We start from the raw sequence: 22,413 nt of genomic DNA on the forward strand, positions 1-22,413 counted from the left end.
AGATCATTTGATTTCTGACTGTATCCCTAACCATTCTGGAGTGGAAACTAAGTTAGAAATTTTTTTATACACTAGTAAATACAGTAAAACCCCTTTTTAACAAATCTATGGGGACCCAAATATTTTTTCCTTAAACAACAGTTTGCCTTCTTCTTCTTCTTCTTCTTCTTCTTCTTCTTCTTCTTCTTACATAGAAGGAGTGACCCTGAATCAGAATTCAGTCACGTTTAGGTTCAAATGGCTCTGAGCACTATGCGACTTAACTTCTGAGGTCATCAGTCGCCTAGAACTTAGAACTAATTAAACCTAACTAACCTAAGGACATTACACACATCCATGCCCGAGGTAGGATTCGAACCTGTGACCGTAGCGGTCGCTCGGCTCCAGACTGTAGCGCCTAGAACCGCACGGCCACTCCGGCCGGTTCATGTTTAGGTAATGTTAAGTGCTATTTAATTACAAAATTACCACTATCATGTGCTGCACATGTATAATTATTACACTTATCACAGAGCACATCCTTCAGTTTCTTTAAAAACCAAGATGACTTGTTTGTTTCGTCCTTCCAGCAAACTGTGGTGAAAGAAGTTGTCATTTTAGTTAGTTGATATAAGTTAAAATTGATTTAGTTACATTATAAGAGGAAAAATTTCTAGCAGCATAAATACATTGCATCATCATAGTCATAGTCATCCTCATCCTTGGCATCATCACCAGCAGTTCCTAAGTCACTGTTGCTCCACAAATATTTCACACATTTCACTTGCATCCATTTTGGATGTGGAAATAAGGAGATCAACATCATAAAGTCATAGAATATCACATTTTCATAAATACCAGTGATTCTTCTCCATTCTCCTGGAAAAACATTGTTCTCAGCAGCAGCTGATATGCTGCAGACAATGTTTGCGAAAGAATTTAACGCAATCTGTTATGTTATACTAACTCCATGCAACAACCTCCTCAGTTACTTCCTCTCAAGGAATGTAATCTACTTCGGCACAACTGCTACTCTGTATTTGGCATTAACGAGTACGATTCCCACTTAGACTTCTGCAGTTTGGAGGAACGAACATGACATTTATATGCCTCAGAAAATACAGGGCACCTGTCAATAATAAGTATAATTTTCCTTCCTACTGCACTAATCTTTTGATCTAAATGCCTGAAAAATCTCAGATTTCTGATGTCATCCAGGCACTATTGTTGTACATGTAAGTACAAAGTAGTGTTTCTGCATTGAGGTGACAAACGTCACGAGATGGTAATATGCACATATACTAATGGCGACAGTATCGCATACACAAGGTATAAAAGGGCAGTGCATTGGCAGAGCTGTCATTCATTTGTACTCCGGTGATTCATATGAAAAGGGTTCTAATGTGGTTATGGCCACACAATTGGAATTATCAGACTGAGAAGGAAATGATAGTTGGAGCTAGATGCATGGGACATTCCATTTTGGAAATCTTTAGGGAATTTAATATTCCGAGATCCACAGTGTCAAGAATGTGCCGAGGATACTGAATTTCAGGCATTACCTCCCACCATCGACAATGCAGTGGCTGACGGCCTTCACTTAATGACCAAGAGCAGCAGCATTTGTGTAGAGCTGTCAGTGCTAAGAGACAAGAAAGACTACTGGAAATAACTGCAGAAATCAACGTGGGATGTACATTGAATGTATCTGTTAGGACAGTGGGGTGAAATTTGGTGTTAATGGGCTATGGCAGCAGACAATTAAGTTCCCAAACAACGATGGAATTTTTATGGATGGCAATGTGCCATGTCACCGGGCCACAATTGTTCACAATTGGCTTGAAGGACATTCTGGACAACTCGAGCGAATGATCTGACCATCCAGGTCACCCAACGTGAATCCTATTAACATTTATGGGACGTAATCAAGACTTCAGTTCGCGCACAAAATCTTGCATCAGTAACACTTTCACAATTATGGACAGGTATAAAGGCAGCCCGGCCCAATATTTCTGCAGTCGACTTCAATGACTTCTTGTATCCATGCCACACTGAGTTGCTGCACTACGCTGGGCGACACAATATTTGGAGGTATCTTATGGTTTTTGTCACTTCAGTGTACATTTTCAAAAAATCTAGGAATTTTACATTTTTTTATTATTAGTGGACATCAACACCTCAATAAACAAACAGATGCACTTTGCACACTTCGTAGACTCACTTTCTGATGTCAGATCACATGACCCAAGTCGCATATTAGGCAGGATGGAAACTGATTTCTGATTGGTTCAATGTATCTGCCAGTACTACTAAAACGGAAGACAATAACTTTACTACAATCTCGGTATGTGTCGACTGAATTTATTACTGTTTACTCCATCACACAACACAAAGCACAGCATGTGTGACACCGAAGGAAATCAGAGATTCACTCTGACATGTTAGGAATTGCACGAAAACTGGATTTTAATGTGTAGAATGTTTCATATTTATTTCTTAAAAACTGACTTTTTCTTAAAGCAGTGTTGATTAAAAGCAGGGAGGAATAACACTGTTCTTACGGGAGTTGCATCAGCACCAACGTAAATTTTCATTAAAGGCTTGTTTGTCAATTCAGGGTTTACTATAGGTCTATATCCTAAGCTCCAAGTGATGTAAAGTAAACAAAATTAAACTGACATACAGGCATAGGAATGAGAGTTTCCTTATTTCAGTCATGCTCCTCTTTTCCATTCGCAACAACACAAGACTATCATTGATACACTCATGAGCTCATATCCTTTTAGCAGCACAAATATCTAAAAACAGCACATACATTAAAGCATTGGTACATCATACACTTTTCGGGATAACATATTATGAGACTAAGTCTCTAAAGAAAATGAGTTATGGATTACACATACTAATTAATGTATAAAGACGTAGATGGATGCATTATTAATTCTTTAATTAGAATTAACAACCCAATATGCAAACCTTTATGTCCACATCTGGTGCAAGCTTCTTGTGATCCTTCATTCTGCTTGTATGTATACTGAGGATCTGGAAACGCCCATTCTCATTTGGAAGACCTATTTCCATCTGGACCTACAACAAAAATAGATAAGGGAAAAATTTAAAAATGCAGCAAATGAAGCAGGCAAAAGGGAATACAAATGTTTAAAAAACGAGACTGACAGGAAGTGTAAAATGGCTAAGTAGAAATGGCTAGAGGACAAATTTAAGGATTGACAAGCGCATTTCACCAAAGGAAAGCTAGATAACACAACAGGAAAATTACAGAGGCTTTTGGGGTAAAAGTGAAGCACCTGCATGAATATCAAGAACTCTGATGGAGAACCAGTCTTAAGCAAAGAAGTAAAAGCTGAAAAGTGGAAGGAGTATACAGAGTGTCTGTACATGGGAGAAAACTTGAAGACAATATTATAGAAAGGGAAGTGGACATAGAAGAAGATGAGGTGGGAGATCTGATACTGCAAGACGAATTGGACAGAGTTCTGTCTCCTTTTTTGTGTAATAGTTTAACAATAGCATATTTAAGTCTATCTGGAGAAGTACCACTGTGGAGGGATTCATTACGAAAGTAACTCAGTATGTCACAAAGTTCTGCGGAGCAACATTTAATTACGGTAGTGCTGATTTCATCATAAACACTGGAACATTTGTTTTTAAGAGAGCTAATAATATTAGAAATCTTTTTCAAACAATATATGTTCCAGGATCCTGCTGCATATCGACATTAATGATATGGGCCTGCAATTTAGTCGATTCCTCCTGCTACCTTTCTTTAATATTGGTGTGACCTACGCAACTTTCCAGTCTTTGGGTACAGATCTTTAGTCGAGAGAGCTGTTGCGTATGATTGTTAAGTATGGAACTATTGCATCAGCATACTCTGAAAGGAATCCAATTGGTATACAGTTTGGACTGGAAGACTTGCTCTTGTTAAGTGATTTAAGTTGCTCACTACTCCAAGGATATCTACTTCTACATTACTCATGTTGGTAGCTGTTCTTGACTTTAATTCTGGAATATTTACTTCGTCTTTGTTGGTGAAGGAACTATGTTTCGTAACTCTGCTTTGGCAGTACTGTAGTCAGTATATCCATTGCTATCATGCAGAGAAGGCACTGATTGTGTCTTGCTGCTGGCATACTTCACATACAACCAGAATGTCTTTGGATTTTCTGCCAGGTTTTGAGACAGTTTTGCTGTGGAAACTGTATAAGCATCTTGCATTGAAGTCCACACTGAATTTTGAGCTTTTGTAAAAGATTGCCAATCTTGGATATTTTCATCTGTTTCAATTTGTCATCTTTTTTTCATTGTTTCTGCAACAGTGTTCGACCTGTTTTGTGTACCAAGGAGGATTAGTTCTGTCCTGTTAATTTATTTGGTATAAGTCTCTCAATTGCTGCTGATACTATTTCTTTGAATTCAAGTCACATCTGGTCTACACTTACACTGTTAATTTGGAAGGAGTGAAAATAGTCTTTCAGGAAGCCATAAAGTGAATTTTTATCTGATTTTTTGAATAGGTATATTTTTCATTTATTTTTGGAGGATTTGGGGTTTACAATATTCAGTCTCACTATGACAACCCTGTGTTCACTAATCGCTGTACGTATTTTGATGCTTGTTATTAGCTCACGATTATTTGTTGCTAAGACGTCAAGGGCATTTGCACAACCATTCGCGTGGGCTCATGAACTAATTGTTCGAAATATTCAGAGAATGCGTTTAGCATAATTTTGGATTATGTTTTATGCATACCTCCAGAATTAAACACGTACTTTCGCCAACATATCAAGGGTAAATTAAAGTCACCACCAACTATAATTGTATAAGTCAGGTAAATGTTTGAAATTAGGTGGGTCGATCATGTAACTAGTGAGGAGGCACTGTATAGAATTGGGGAGACAAGAAAAGAAGGAATCAGTTGATAGGACATGTTCTGAGACATCAAGGGACCAGCAGTTTAGAACTGGAGGGAATTGTGTGCATTAAAAATCTTACAGGGAGACCAAGAGATGAATATAGTAAGCAGATTGCAAAGGATGTATGTTGCAGTTGTTATTCAGAGATGAAGAGGCTCACACAGGATAGACTAGTATGGTGAGCTGCATCAAACCAGTCTTTGGTCTGAAGATGACGACGATAACGACTTCCATAATAAATTTTTATGCACAGGTGGCGATTTTTACATAGTTTTGAACATTTTGAATGACTTACCTTGATTTAAATGTAAATCTGTTAATAATGTGTCTAATTTGAAGTTTTGTCAATAGCCTTTGTCAAACTTATTTTATACAGCTTGCTGCAAAATTTTTATTTATTGCTTTTTACCTTTTAACGCAGACCAGCTGAATCACACTGTAGCTTCTCCACACACATCACATGTTATATCTTTTCCACAGGCCTGAGGTAGCCTGAGAGCCCCAAACAATGTAATCAACAGCAGAGGGAAAGAATTATCAAGGTGTTATCACCCATACTCAGTCTAACCAGTTAGGTTACACTACTTTCCTTACAGCAGTCTGATGCAAACTTGGGTTGTTCGTCGGGCACCAGTGTTTGCATGTGCAAGTTCAGTCTATTGTGAAATTGGGCGAAAGAAGACAATATCCAAACCAAACCTGCACATTCATGCCACAAGGAGTCAGCTTCTGCTGATTGTTAAATTAGTATTCTCTTTCAGTACATGATAGTCATGTTTCAATATGGGGGGAAACTGGGTGATAAGTGACAAAATGTGTGGAGAGTTAATAGTTTACACGCATACACATTTAACAAAAACGATATTCACACTCTCTTACTACAATTATTTTTATCTCTCTTCATTTCTTTCATTCAGAACTTTCAGATTCATGATTTGAAACAGAAAAAATTCATAAAATGGGAAGTAAATGGCTATAAGCACTTAAAACATTCAATCTCCTGTGGATACGATTGTTCAGAGATGAAATATTGCCGTGAAAAGAATGGAGTACACATGCAAAGTAAATGAAGGCCACCTTAAAGACACAACTTAATTTTCAGGTAATATCTGAAAATGAACTCTTACCTCTAAGCGTCCAGGTCGAAGCAGTGCTTCATCTATCATATCACGTCGATTTGTCATTCCAATGACTAATATGTTGTTCAACTGTTCAACACCATCAATTTTAGCCAGCAGCTGATTTACAACAGTGTCATGAACACCTGTGTTCCCCGCGACAGACCCACGGGACTTGCAGATAGCATCAATTTCATCAAAAATAATTATATGAAGACCACTGTTTGGACCTAACTGAAAAAAAAGCATAGTATATTTAACACCAATACTAACAAAATTCTTTGAGGAAAAAGAAACCTATAAATTCTGGGTATGTACAATTCAGTTTACTGTTAACTTCACAACAACTCAATACCATGTACACATCCTAGGGTTGCCACACACCACTATGAGATGGGCCAAAAGCCAAAATGTGATAATGGTTTCGAACTGGGCATGTCACACACTGTTGACATGTACTGTAGTAGTAGTAGTAGTAGTAGTAGTAGTAGTATGCAGCATCAGATCAGTTGTATTACTCTGCTGTCACCAAATGTCTGATACTGATGTCTATAAAACCACAGAGATCAACATACATGCTACTTCGAGCCAGCCAGAATCTTCATAGCAAAACCAAACATTAAATGAGTATGAAATTCTTAAATAAAATCCGCAAGTGGAACCATGAAAAATTTACTGAAGCACACACAGTAAAAAACCACAAAAGTAAATGTTATTCAATAATAATGGTGTCTAATTGTATGTACCTTTATTGTATCCAACAATATTGTTAAAAATGCTAACAAAACCATTTGACTGTTCAGTTCAAACTATTCTCTTAGAGAAACTCAAGTATTATGGCACCAGAGATCTCGCTGGTAACTGGTTTTCATGTTCACCGTGAAGAACATTCAGTACAAGTTACCACACGAATCAATATTGGGTCCACTCTTGTTTTTGTCATGTACAAATGATCGTCCACCATATATCCAAAAAGCAGAAATATTTCTCCCTGTTGATGATTCCATGGACTAACTTCGACATTTGAAAATGGAAATAATACTTTATCAAAAATTAATAACTGATTCTCTGCAAAAGCCCTGCCCCAAATAAGAAGTCAAACACAAATCACGGATTAGGCCTTATGACTGTTCCGACTGCTGACCACAAGGCAGTATGAGGAGCAGTCCGATCTTTCGATACATGATCTTCATTTCAACAATCCCTCCAATCGTTATTACCGATAGAAGAATTCTGATCGTACTTCTGCTTCTTTATTCAAAGAGTTTCTCATTAGGCTTTACAAAGCTAAATGGATCCTGTTCCACGCCCCTCTGCCTCAAGGGAAAAATTTCTGAGGTGGTACTAGGAATCAAATCCGGGTCTTTCCAAACTGAAGGTAGCAGGAAAAATCCATATCACTTCAGGCAGGGGGTTTACCATCATAGTCTCAGATGTTATTGTATTTAACATATGTTAAAATTCAGGAGCAAATAAGAAATACATACTTTTTTGTTTTCTCGAAAAAATTTCTGCTTCGAGACACAGGCCTCCAAAGATGACACTGTGAACACCATTTTCAAGATGCGAATTTCAGAATTTTTTTTAAAATGCTGTATCCCTGTAACATTTCTAGATATTTTGTTACGATTTTTTTTTTATTTGAAAGATAATTGCTTTATGATTACAATGGTATCCTCCATTTGGACATATCTGTTGATGTTCTTTTACTGTTGCCTTTTGAATTTTTTTATAATTTACAGAAATTTTTTTTCAAAAATGTCAATCCAGAAAAGTTAGATTTTTCTGTTGATTAGTATCATCTAGGACTATGTTCACTGTAAAGGAGAGCTTCCACTTAAGTTGGACAGGTTTTATCTTAAAAAATCTTTCAACTTTCAAGGGTAACATATCTTCACTGAAGTTTCTTACCAATTTATTTGTTACTATGTTTATTTGTATTGTCTTTGTTGCCGTTATTTCTTTTCACTTTCTTTGTTGCAGTTATTTCATTTCACTTTCATTGTTGCAGATATTTCTTACACTTTGTAGTTGTTTCTTGTCAGTTTATTTGTCATGGTAGTTAATTGCAGGTTTCTGTATTGTAGTTGTTCAGTGCCAATTTGTTGACTGAAGAGGGTTCTAAGAAATATGAGACCATCCAGTGTGTTCTGTGTTTTCATGAAGAATTTGCCAGTTGACACAGTTGCAGAGTGTTTTGTGAAAAGGACTGTACAAAACATCTTCTGACTGGGGCCACAGGAGAGTGAAGTGTGCTGACTATTTGCATATAAAAAAAAAAGAGTGATATATAACACAAACAAACAAAAATTGAATTTGCTCAGGTTGAGAATAAGTGTTCTCATTTGAAGACTATTTCAAAGTGAAGATGTTTCCAGTGACGACATTTTGTGTTCTAAATGTTTTGACAGACTAACACAATGATAGTATCCGAACAAGTTGAAGCCTCCTATGGTGCAGATGATGCAGATTTTGCATCAATAGAGGAAGAATTAAATACCTTTAATCAGTCAATTACAGAGGTGAGTGTTAGTCCTGTTAAGAAACCATGGTCAGTGAAGTAGAGTCGTAAGCTCTATGTATCAAGAAAGCACAGAGAAATTACTAAAGCTATGGATGAATACACTACAGCAAAATTGACCACACTCTTCAAAGTAGAAATTCCATCTTCAGGAGAAAATGAACCAAAGCACTCTTGCACCTCTTTCCAGGAATTTTTCACAAATATTAATTCACCTGTTGAATATTGTGCATCCTACAGTGAAAAGGTGCAAGGAAATGTGAGGTCTGTAAAAGGAGTCTTTGGAAGACCAAATCCCTATTATGGCCATCCTGGTGGTGGTGGTGGTTGTGGTGGTTAGTGTTTAACGTCCCGTCGACAACGAGGTCATTAGAGACGGAGCGCAAGCTCGGGTTAGGGAAGGATTGGGAAGGAAATCGGCCGTGCCCTTTCAAAGGAACCATCCCGGCATTTGCCTGAAACGATTTAGGGAAATCACGGAAAACCTAAATCAGGATGACCGGAGACTGGATTGAACCGTCGTCCTCCCGAATACTAGTCCAGCGTGCTAACCACTGCGCCACCTCGCTCGGTATATGGCCATCCTGTAGAAGCACCTCAAGTTCAAATAGTGCAGTCATTTTGTCTGAAAGATAGAAGAGTCTGTTCTTGCCAGAGTGCCAACAAAAAAAGACACTATGCCTGTAACAGTTGAAGGTCGAAAAGTTGTAGAAATGAAGAGGTACATGACTCTCAGTATTAAAGAAATTTTTGCAATTTATAAGAGCAACTATACAACTTCACATATTGGAAGATCAAATTTTTGTGCACTACGACCTAAGTGGGTAGATCCACACCCACCTAGAGATGTCAATGTGTGTACTGTGCGAATTTTGAACTTTTGTGTGGTAACTTTGAAGAACTTACATGAGCGTATGACATATGACACCTTGGTTGGGTGTGTGAAGTCATTAGTAGTCTGTGACGTAAAGCGAGAGACTTGTTTGTTTCAAGAATGTGGTGACTGCCCTGGAAAAGGAGGACTGGCATTACAGACACTTGGCCTGGAAGACGTAGCAGACAACTCTATAGAAATTACATATGTGACATGAGAGGAAAATAAACTAATTAAGAAAACTGTTGCCTTGGACAGTTTCATTGATGAACTTGGTAAATGGTCAGTGAACGCAGTAACACTCCAACATCTGAAGAAATTGCAACAACAATACATTGCAGAAGGGTGTGTACAGACTGAAGAACTATGTTTAGTACTTCACTGTGATTTTGCTGAGAACTGGTCTGTAGTTCTCCCACAAGAAGTACAAGGGTATCATTGGAGTGATGACCAGGTTTTAATTTTTACAGGAGTGACATTTTCAAAACAAGACCACAAGTGTTGCAGTTATAAGTGATGACACAGGACATGACTCAGCTCATGCTTTGCTAGCAATGTGCAAAATTATTCAACTGCAAACAGAGGCAGAGAAGATGATCATTATTTCTGATGATGCTCCCAGTCATTTTAACAACTGTTGCCAGCTGTTTGAATTGAGTAAGTCGTTGGTGCCAACTGACTGGGTATACAGTGTTACTGGTCACAGGAAGGGGCCTTGTGATGGTGTAGGAGGCCTGCTGAAGCACCATGCTACAAAACAAAGTTTCCAGACCAAATACAGCTGTGATTCAGAATGCTGAGGATTTTACAATAGTTGTGAAATCTTACACATCCACAGCCCTCATTCTTTTGTCCAAAGAGGAAATCAGAGAATTCCGTGAGCAGAAAAAAGAAGAGTGGTCTAAACAAACTACTCCTGTGAAAGGAATTCAGAAGACACATTTTTTAACTCAAAGTGATGCGCAAACTCATATTGCACACACTTTAAAGAGCAAGAAAAAGAAATTTCGTTTGTTCAGCCAACACCTCAGAAACAGCAGGATAATATTCAGATTCTCAACCCGAGAAGGGAGATGTTTGTGGTGTGTGTGTATGACTGTGGCTGATGGATTGCAGATATTATAGACACCAGTTATGAGTTAAATGAAATTGTAGTGAACTTTATGCTACCACATGGACCAGCTGCTGGATATAGGTTTCCAGCTTAAGGGTGGCAAAAAAGCCATCAGTGCTCACTTTCTGTTCACAATGTTTTGAAGATTCCTATTGGTTCAACAGGAAGGCATCACACTATATCAAAGGAAGATACCATGGAACACATTTTTAATTTATTGACTGGTTAATTTCAGTACGAAACATTAGTCCACACAAGTTGTATAAATTGAAACCTTTAAGTCTTTGGACCTTTCACATTCATTTTGGAACCATTTAAAATGCTTGATAACTGTGTCTTTTACTCATCTTTCAGAACTAAAATTATGTTAAATAAGGCTAGGTTTTGATTTTTACAAGCCTGTTATGTGATAATTTTATGTATGGCAAAAATTTCCAATTTTTACATAACCTCTTCCACCTAAAAGTGGAAGCTCTCCTTTTCACGGAATGTAGAACTATATGGTACTAATCAACAGAAAAAAAAAAAAATCAAAATTTTATGGATTGGTGTTTTTGAAAAATTTCCATAAATTATAAATAGTTCCGAACTCTGTAGCAAAAGAACAGTTAAGTCCAAATGGAGGATTTCTTTGTAATTACAAAGCAATTATCTTTCAAATAAAAAAACACCAACAAAATATATAGAACTTTTACAGAGATACAGCATTTTAAAATTATTTCCAAAATTTGCATCTTCAAAATGGTATGCACAGTGTCATCTTTGGACAGCTGTATCTTGGAGCAGAAAGCTTTTTGGAGAAAACAAAAAATGTGTGTTCATTACTTAGTCCTTCATTTTAACATCTACATCCACACTCCGCTAGGCACTAAGTGGTGTGTGGCGGAAGGCACAATTCACACCAAAGTCATATTTCTCCCCCTCTGTTCCACTTGTGGAACGCGTGAGGGAAAAATGACTGTCTGAACGCCTTCAGTATGAGCTCTAATTTCCCTTATCTTTGAATGGTGATCATTGCACAATTTGAAAGTTGGTGGTAAAAATATATGCCCTACATCCTCAGAAAAGATTGGATTTCGGAATTTAGTGGGCAGCCCCTTCCGTTTAGCGCGCCGTCTATCTGCAAGTGTGCCCCACTTCAAAATTTCTATGAGATTTGTAATGCTCTCATGACACAGACCAGTCACGAATCTTGCCGCTCTTATTTGGACCTTCTCAATCTCTTGAATCAGACCCAACTGGTAAGTGTCCCATACAGATGAACAATACTCTAAGACTGGGCAAACTAACGTATTGTAAGCAATTACCTTTGTTTAAGGACTGCATCGTTTCAGGATTCTACCAATAAACCGCAATCTAGAGTTCATCTTGCCCGTTACTTGTGTAGTCTGATCTTTCAATTTGAGATCATTTCAAATAGTCACACCCAGGTACTTATGCTACCGATTCCAAAGGCTGGGAATTTATTTTGTACTCTTACATTAATGGGGATTTTTGCCTTGTTATACACAGTAGGTTACACTTACTAATATTGAGAGATAACTGCCAGTCATTATGTGAGGTGTGTGCACTTTGAGTGATATGGGACCCCTGACACATCTAGATACGACTGACAGGTGACACGTACGTAAGTATCCTGTCTGATCACTTGCCTCCATTCACCATTGTGCATTCTGACAGACTTGGGAAATTCCAGCAGGACAATGTGATACTCCACATGTCCAGAATTGCTACAGTGTGGCTCCAGGAACACTCTTCTGCATTTAAACACTTCCACTAGCCACCAGACTCCCCACACATGAACATTATTGATCATCTCTGCGATGCCTTGCAACGTACTCTTCAGAAAAGATCTCCATCCCCCTGTACTACTACAGATTTAGGGAAAGTCCTGCAGGATTCATGGTGTCAGTTCCCTCCACACTACTTCAGACATTAGTTGAGTCCATGCCATGTCATGTTGCATCACTCCTGTGAGCTCATGGGGGCCCTACATTATATTTAGACAGGAGTACCAGTTTCTTTGGCTCTTCAGTGTAATACTAAAAGGAGGAATGATTTACACTGTTCATTATGCAGCCTTAATGTGGGACAGAAAGGAGTGGGGTATACAGCCATAAAAAAAGATCTTTGACCACGTAAGTGATGTGAAGGATTTAACTGAGGATAAAATTAGCTTTGAACACGTACATAAATATCTCTCTCTCTCTCTCTCTCTCTCTCTCTCTCTCTCTCTCTCTCTCGCACTTGTGGAAACTATGTAAATGGTCAGCATGCTACCGTATTTTTCACCAAGAGAGTGCTTTATAATTGTGAAACTGCCTAGTTCCACTTCATAGTGTTCAGAATTATGATCCACAGAACATGAAAGTAATGAACTTTTTTTAACAGAGTTTCACATTAGGTTTTCAATTTTGCAGAGTCAGATTTTTCTCCCATGTGACTAATAATCTGACTATATTGATTCTTAATACAGTAATAACAACATGTCAACTCGTGGCATCATTACATTTGTAAAGACCCACACTAGATAACATACTATATTTAATGGTTAAATTTGGCCAAAATTGGTAATTACAGTTAAATAAATGTTATCTAGACTATTTTGTGTGTAAATTTTAATAAACTAATATCCTACCACAGCTTTGCGGGGATAGCACTAAGTATTTAGTCAGATGACTTACCTGGTGCAGCAGTAATAAATCATGTACACAAACCTTTCTCTTGAGTATGTTAATGAAAACAGTATCAAAATCCCTACAGTATCTTTCAAGATTAGCATTACATACAGACAGAAAAATACAGCAGGGGACTTTAGTTCCTATTGTGTAGAGGTAAGTATCTCAGTTTCTTACCACATATAATATTTCACGAGTCTGCATTCAATGGGCTTTATTTAAAGAGGAATCGCAAGAAGAAAGTACGCCTCAAATAGTGACAATCTAACTGACATGATATTACAGAATGACAATTGCTTATATTTAGCATATATTTTTTAAGCTTAGGAATTTCATGTTAGCAAAGTCCCAAGACATGAACCAATAAAAGTTATCTTCATGTTTTACACAATATATTCTACTCACTCTTTTTTCCTCCTCCTCGGCATCTGCAAATAAACGTCTAATGTTGGCCTCTGATTCACCAACATATTTATCCAAAATTTGAGGGCCATTGACTATTTTGGGCTCACGAGCATTAAGCATTGTGCCTATCTGTCTTGCCATCAGTGTCTTTCCCGTACCTGGAGGTCCATATAACAGTATGCCTTTCACATGTTTGCAGCCTGTAAACAGTGAACTAATGTAATTCTATTTTGAAACAAAAATTAGGTTTCTAAAAACACATTATACTAGGACTGATTATTTTATTGGTGGGGAATATCATCTACTATGCAGATTTTTAAGCACATAAAATGTATGGGTAATTACTCAAGCAGGCAAGAAACACATTCTAGAATAGTGGCTCTCTGTTTCTTCTACATTTCAAGATTTACCTATTGGATTACAGCTCCTACCATTGTATTATAATGAAATACACCCACAATAATGCCACAGAAACTCACTGTGACCAAATTCAGTACAAAACTCAAACATAGGTGTCTTCAGTTTAATACCAAGGGAGAAAATTGTGAATAATTTTGTAATAGTTTATCAGAATTGATTACTGTCATAAAATTATTTGAGGCTATTTCATATGACTCACTTTTTAATATATAATTTTATTTAAATGCATTTTAAATGGTGTCATAACTTCACATGTATTAAAAACAATTGTTACTTCCATTGTTAAAAATTATGTATCCACCTTCATGCACAATTTTTAGATTTCCTGTGTCCCAAAACACAGTAATAAATTTTATTTCAGATTACACTGTGATGACAGTGAAATTTAATAATAAAAAAAAAAAAAAAAAAAATAAAATAAAAAAAAATCGTTCAAAATCTACCAGCACAATGTGGCAGAGCTTCTTGTTTAAGCAAAATATCTACACTCATACTAAGGAGATGGAAAAGGATGGCTGCTTTCCCTTCCCCGATGTGTTGGTCAAGAAGAAGGTTGATGGTACATCAGGGCATGCCATTTACAGGAAGCCTATTCTCACTGACTTGTATCTACGTGCTGATAATTGTCATTATCCAGCTCAGCATGAAGGGGTACTTCATACCCTGATTCACAGGGCCAAGGTCATCAAGCCCTGGGAATTTATCAACTGAGCTAGCTCCTCCTGAGGTTACCTTTAGCCAGAATGGTTACAGCAAACTACAGATCAGATGTGTGTTGCACTACCTACCAAATGTGCACACCATGAGAGATGACAATACCAAGGTCGCACCAAAATCTATAGCCTTTTTGCCTTATGCAGGGAGCATTTCCAATAGGACTGATTGCATTTTGCAGAAATATGATGTGACATGTGTTTTTTGACCATCATCAAAGATTAGAGTCCTCTTGGATTCGATAAAGTGTGATCTTTCTTTGCGTAGCAGGTGTCAACCATATTTCTTGCAGCTGTGGTATGTCATATTTTTGTCAGACTATCAGGACTGTTGAGGACCAGTGTACTGAGCATAAGCATCAAACACACTTACAACACCTGAGTAAATCTGCTACTGCAGTACAATGTCTTAGCAGTAGTCATCTTATGGAATATAACACAAAGATACTGGTCTTACTGGTCTGCACTTCCAGCTATTTGAATAGTGTTATTAAGAAAGTAGTTGAAATTAAACTAGCAAGTAATCTTATAAACAGAGATGGGAGTTTTGTTTAGATTATATGTAGAATCCTGCTTTCTCCATTGTCAAAAAACATAGGAACACAGCTAATGCTAACTCAACCATTGGTTATTAATTTTCAGTATCATTAACTTCTGAAATCCACCTTCTTTCGTTGTTTGACAGTGCTAGTATAATGAGTGTGTGTGTGTGTGTGTGGGGGGGGGGGGGGGGGTGGCTTTCCAAACCCCCCTTGAAAAATGAAAAGGTGTGCACCTGTCAAAATATTGACAGTTGCCAAAAATGTCACCCAGCTGCATTACCATAAGTTATTTGATTGAGAATATTTGGAAGAAAGCAAATTCTGCCCTCACAAAACCAAGCTTGGTAAATTTAGATCTCCATTATTTCAGAAACATTGTGCAACAATTCTCCTGCCTTCACTGTACATCTGATATAGGGATCATGAGAATAAAATGAGAAACTAAGACATGTACGTTGGTACGCAGACTATCATTTTTCCTTGTTCCACACACAAACAGAATATAGTCAAACATCACTTGTGTTTGTATGAAGCACACTCCATGATTCACTGTCGATACGTTGCAGAAGGATATATACATGTTATGCATGTGCAGATGCAGAGATTTGACACTGTGTCTCAAGAGTCCAGTCAGAATTTGGAGAGAGAGAGAGAGAGAGAGAGAGAGAGAGAGAGAGAGAGAGAGAGAGAGAGAGAGAGAGAGAGAGAGGGGCGGGGCTAAAACCATTTCAACAAAATTATTTTTTGTAACTGAACACATAATCCTCTACACCCAATGTCTACAATTACTTTCTTGCAATATTTTGCAAGCACTTCAGGACACTACTGCACAAAATTTTAGTAATGGAATCTCAATACTTCATTTTGCTATGAGATCTCTGAACGTTATTAAAAACTCTGAGGCAGCCACTCATGATGGATTATAGTAAAGAATGAGAAGTGTGTTGTAAATGAAAAGGGGAAAAATGGGCAAGGAGATGACACACATTTGTAACTAGAGAAAGTGACAATGATCTAGTGTAAGTATAAGTGGTACGAGAACAAGAGCTGGCATGGATTCAGTAAGATTTTGGCAGCAAGCAGCTTTCTGCCTGACCAAATGGTAAGGCAATGAATCATTTCATCTTACTTTGATGTGTGTGAGGGAAACAAATTCTGTGAGGCATTCTTGCTTAAAGATGAACTTAGTAATAAGGAAAATAATAAAAATAATTCCAGATAAAAAGCCTATTGGATTTTCAAAAGACTGGAGTCAGGTGCACAGCCACTTCATAAATATATTCAAGTGGGAGATATTTTCACCTGATTCACTTTGTTTTTTTTTTTTAGTTTGTATATTCATTTTGTTGGGGGGGGGGGGCACAATATTTTTTGATTTATGATACATTTCACTGATCCAATTAGCAAACTGGGCATCTTTTAGAGATAAATAGAGGGAGTACAAACGTATTTGAAGTGAACATTCCACATCCTACAAGGTTTCTTACCAAAGTGAGGTCCATGACCCTAACCTGTAATATAATACATATGCACAGAAGCAAGCAGCAGGCAGATAAATTAATGAGGTCTGTTTCTGGCATCTCAGGTGGGAACTGGTGTTAGTGACAATATAGGGGGAGAGGAGGGAATGGGGGGGGGGGGGGGGGGGGAAGGAAGGACATTAAATTTTCTTGCCTAGGCATCAGATAAGAATACAAGGGAGAGCTGGTAAGTCTGGGAAATTTTGATTAGGTAACAGGAAATTGCGCTGAGTGGCATAAATGTTCATAAGAATATTTTATTGCTGAAACTTCCCAATACTTTTCAGACAAACACTGCAAATCTGACATCGTCTGGATGCCTGAGAAAGTTTTCTTCTAAAGTAAATGTCAATACAATTAATGGTATCATTAGATTCTTGAGAGATGGTAGGTCTCTCATATAAATGGGCACCCTATAAACTGAATGAAATTCTATGTATCAATTACTGACCAAAAAAGCTAAAAGAACGACATTTCAGAATTTTAAGTTTAATTCAAACAACTATTATTTTCATATGTTGTTTCGTATGACACACTTCACATGCTGTCATCTTGTTAATATCAACAGCTGCACTATAACATTTATTTATTCATCCACAAGGGAATATGTGTCATGAACAGGGTCTCAGGTATACCACACAATACCCCTTAATAATTAGCCCCACAACAGAATGGGGCTCTGACCTCAACCCACTAAATCCCCAATTTTCATGGGACCAAAATGCGGAACACAACACAAAACAAAAACTGAGGGACTTGATGAAACCTCACACACCCAAGCACCAGAGTTGGAACTGGTGACAGCTGTTCCCACAAGTGGATTAGATGATACACCAGTCCCAGCAGTGGAAATTGCCACAGAGAAGTTGGACGATGTCAAGACCAAATCCTGGTCTGAGGCTAAGAGGAGAAAACTTCTAAAAGAACAAAAAGAAAAGAAAGCCAAAGAAAGGCTTCAAGAAAAGAAAGACTCTCTTAAAGTGAAAGTGAAAAGTGAAGGTAGTAAACATTCAAGAACTGTTCATTGTATGTTAATGCTTTGTGTACGTGGAAGTTCCCTTAGAAAGGAGACTGGTTTCTGTCTTTGCTGATTTTCAAGATCGTGCCTTTTTCTATAGTGCTTAGCTTATGGTGGTCTGTAAACATTGAATTGTTTGTACTGTATTTCAATACCCTGATGTGCTCTTCGTATCTTGTGTCAAATGAACTGCTAGTCATTGGATGCAGATTTTTTTAACAGTCCCTGAACTGAACTGGTAGATAGATTATTGGTATCTATCTGGTTTTGATTTTAGTTTAGAGATGTGTTAATGTACTGAACTATTTGTTTTGTAGGTAATGTTTATGCCCTATCTTTTGAATATCTCATGTATTTTGTAAGTGAATTTGCTGTTGTAGGTAGGCCACTTTCTTGTGGTTGTGCTGCTTCTATGTGATGTGATTTGGTTCATTCCATCATTTTTGTTCTCATTTTTCTGTTAAATTTACCTAATATTTTCTTTGTATCCATTTTTTATTCTATCTGTTTCATCTGACTGCAGCTTTTGTAGTATTCTTGATTGAATTCAAAGTAGTTTTGTTGTGTTGTTAACGATAAGAATTCTACTGTTTCATCTGTGTGCGTGTTCATGAAGTAGCTGGTTTTGTGTTTCAGGTTTTCTTCAGAGATAATGGTTTCGTTAACAGTGGTGCAACTGAACATGCTTTCTACATCAAAGTGTTATACTGGGGACTTTTATAACTCTATAGTCTATTGGCTGAGTGGTATTTCTTATTGTCCTATCATTATCAAGTTTATAATATTGGGTGAGCTCTGTTTCTCCCTGTCTGAAAATGCATGCTCTGAGTGTTTTTAATGTGTTTAAAAACTGTTTGGAGGCACAATGGTATTGTCTCTGTTACATATTGTTATAATAATGATTTCTGCTTGCAATTTTTTCTCTAGATTAAGTTTTGATTCACCACAATTATTTTGGATTTGTTTCCTTCTTTAATCTGTGGTGCTACGTTTTCAATTTCCTCTTTTATTAATTCTCTATTTATCCTTGTATTTACATTACTGTGGTCATTTTTTTCTTCTATTGTGAGAATATATTCAGATTCTATAATGAAATCTTCTATTTGTTCATTTGTGAGTGAGTCAACATAGTGTTTCAAACCTCTTTTCTAACAGCTGCTGTTTGCTTTCGCTTTCTATTATGCTTGTAAGAGTGACAACCCTTGGATGGAAAATAATTTTGTGTGTGTGTGTGTGTGTGTGTGTGTGTGTGTGTGTGTGTGTGTGTGTGTGTGTGATGAGATTTTGTGCAATTTGAGAAATTTTCTTTTTCTGTGATGGAAGCCCCACTGGACTTTTTTTCTAAATCGTTTCAGGCAAATGCCAGGATGGCTTGTGCTCCGTCTCTAATGACCTCGTTGCCGACGGGACATTAAACACTAACCTCCTCCCCCTCTTTGGGTAGAAGGACCAAATAAATACTGTTAACACTGTATAAAATAATTGAAAAATCACAGAATGAATAACAAAGTTTCCTTTCCCATCCTTCACTACTTCCACCCTCCCTCCCCCCCCCCCCCCCCCACTCTCCCTTCATCCTATCTCTCGCTCCTCAGCATTTTCCTCTCACTCACTCTCGATCCCACTACTCTGTACTCAATTTTCACTTATCTCTGCCTTCCCCCTGCCAGTTGGACCCCACACAAAGAATATATGTTGCATGGTGAAAGATGCTCTTATGTGCACTAGTCTATGATAGGCTGCGAGACTATTGTATCACAGAATAAAGCAGAACAGAAAGTGGCAGCTACGGAACATTTCAAGGTGCAGAGGTTGGACTGCTTAGCCATAAAAGGTAGAATTAGCAGCACACCCACTGCTGGGATGGACACCAGCTTCAATTACACAATGGAGGCAGCAGCAGCAGCAGTAGCAGTAGCAGCAGCAGCAGCAGAGGCATATAGTTTAAGAATAGGAAATAACTTGAAACCTTTATGAAATTCTGAATCCCACACCAATATAGTGAATGAGGTAAATATAAGAATGGTCAGTGATATGCCGGCTGATTATACAACAACTTCCAGCTGGTTCAGTAAACCTTTCAAGGTAACAACTGGAAGAAAGGAATAATGGAAGAACAAACCTCAATACAGCTCAGGAGACAGTCTGGTTTATTGGTAGCCTCAAAACAGATGAGGGCATTGGGGCCAGGGTGTATGATGTACAAACTAGAATACAGAGCAGTCTCTATACAGAAGTTTGCCACATCTAATTCCATTCAGACAGCCAAGTAATCCTGAAATCTCTATTAGTTCCTGCAACGAGCTCAAAGATGATTGCAGAATACCATGAAGCCCTTGTAGGATTACAGGAAAGCAACAGGGTAAGCTCACTGTAGGTCCCCAGGTACTCAGTAATCAGTTACAATGAAGAGGCTGATATGCTGGCCAGGAAAAGTGTGATGACTCCATCTGTAGGACCAGAACCTGTCCCAACCTTCACTATGATGATGATAAAAATAAATCTACATAGACGGATTACAAGGCAGCACACATAACAATGGAATAATACAGAAACATGCTATGCTAATGATACTGAAGTCATATTTTGAAAGAATATCTGTAAACATAACTTGTATAAAGAAAGAGAAAGAAGTTCCTAAATGCAAGCTGCACAGTGAAGGGGATCAAACTGGACCACGTCGAATCTTGAAATGTGAAGTGTTGAAAGCCAAAAAAACACAGCATATTTGGGTCATTAATTCCTGAAGAAGTTGTGTCTAATGAAGAATTAGAAAAAGATCTACTACTCTAAAGGTACTGGCTGGCTTTACTAAAATCACAGGAAGAGAAACCATACAACAAGCATAGTTTCAGTGTGGATAACAGTGGGTTAATATCACTCTTTAGTCTCCCTGTGTAAATCCAACCAATCATCAATCTGATTAAAACCTGTATTCCTGATTTACAGTATAACCTTGTACTGCACGAGATATGATTAGGCTCTCAACTATTTTTAATTACACTAGAATGCAGCATCCTCGTCATTAGCGACATGTGCATGTCTGTGTACGTATCTGTGTGTGTGTGTGTGTGTGTGTGTGTGTGTGTGTGTGTGTGTGTTCAAAATGGCTCTGAGCACTATGGGACTTAACTTCTGAGGTCATCAGTCCCCTAGAACTTAGAGCTACTTAAACCTAACTAACCTAAGGACATCACACACATCCATGCCCGAGGCAGGATTCGAATCTGCGACCGTAGCAGTCGCGTGGTTCCAGACTGAAGCGCCTAGAACCGCTTGGCCACTCCGGCCGGCATTCTTAACTCAATGATGCTATCAGTGTAAAGGCTGCAGAAAAATTCCACAATCAATTTATAGGCAATGAACATGGCAAGTATGTAGTATTTACCTAATTGTTCAACGACTTCTGGAGGAAAAACACGTGATGCGAAAGCTCGTCTGAATATAGCATTGAATTCTTTATCCAGACCACCAATTCCCATTTTCTGAAAATCCCAGTCTGGGTTGATAATAGACTGCCGTGGCTGTTTACTGTAAACAGAAAGATAATATATGAACACTACTAATAGTCAGTAAGAAATTATTTTATTCTAGTCACTTTCATTATTTACAATTTAAGAGCCTTCTGAAGTCTATTAAAGTACTTCACTCCATCTGAGGAATGACTGTGACTGTCTTGCATGACACAAAGTAGTAGAAAATATTCCAGAGTGAATGTGTGTGTGCGCGTGTGTGTGTGTGTGTGTGTGTGTGTGTGTGTGTGTGTGTGAGAGAGAGAGAGAGAGAGAGAGAGAGAGAGAGAGAGAGAGAGAGAGAGATTTTATCATTAACACAGGTACTACTATTTGATATTATCAATATTGCATACAATATAATTTACATTTATTTTAAAATTAATGTGTTTTAATTGTCCGAATTTTTCAGGTAATTAATGTCACGCTAATTTGCTGTGAATGGTCTATTCAGTACCACATTATACTCTTAGACTTTCTATTCAACAAATTTACATTTAACTGCCAAACAAACGGATAATGAAACAGCAACCTATTCTTGCATACCAGTACTACAGACACACACACACACACACACACACACACACACACACACACACAAGCGTGAGTGATGCCAATTTTCAATTTCAGCACAGTGACTGGAACTGTAGATTAGCTGCTCACATGCTGATCTTCTCTAAATGTGCACATATACTTTATAATGCAGGAATCTCAGCTTGAGCTGATGTAATAAAGTATCCTTATTTGTAATGTGTTTGCTTCCCTTTGAGTTCATTGAACCATGCTGGATATGGTATTAAATATAACAATGGATTAAGCCACCAACAGACATTTCTTTGCTACACTGACCAGTCACATTAATGTGACCATCTTTCGAAAGCCTCTATAATCATCTTTTGCAGCACAGACCGCTGCGAGATATGCGGGAATAGAGTCCATGATCTTCTGGAAGGTACCAACAAGGACGTGGAGCCATGCTGACTCCATTGCCATGGCCAGCTGCACTAAGTTTCTCAATTGAGGATCCAGGGTGCGAACAGCCCTATTGGCATGGCCCCACAG

General features: G+C 37.9%; 1 protein-coding gene across 1 annotated transcript in view; it reads right to left on the reverse strand.

Annotated features, from left to right (window-relative positions):
* The window catches only part of LOC124721934 (vesicle-fusing ATPase 1), a 94,849-nt gene that overhangs the window by 18,837 nt on the left and 53,599 nt on the right, over positions 1–22,413 (reverse strand). Inside the window, exons 6-9 of the mRNA XM_047247092.1 lie at positions 21,228–21,370; positions 13,627–13,826; positions 6,044–6,268; positions 2,956–3,066 (exon numbers count right to left, since the gene is read on the reverse strand). Coding sequence (XP_047103048.1) covers positions 2,956–3,066; positions 6,044–6,268; positions 13,627–13,826; positions 21,228–21,370 — 679 coding nt within the window. The remainder of the gene's footprint in view (positions 1–2,955; positions 3,067–6,043; positions 6,269–13,626; positions 13,827–21,227; positions 21,371–22,413) is intronic.

Source organism: Schistocerca piceifrons, chromosome X, assembly GCF_021461385.2.
Source record: "Schistocerca piceifrons isolate TAMUIC-IGC-003096 chromosome X, iqSchPice1.1, whole genome shotgun sequence".
Lineage (NCBI taxonomy): Eukaryota > Metazoa > Arthropoda > Insecta > Orthoptera > Acrididae > Schistocerca > Schistocerca piceifrons.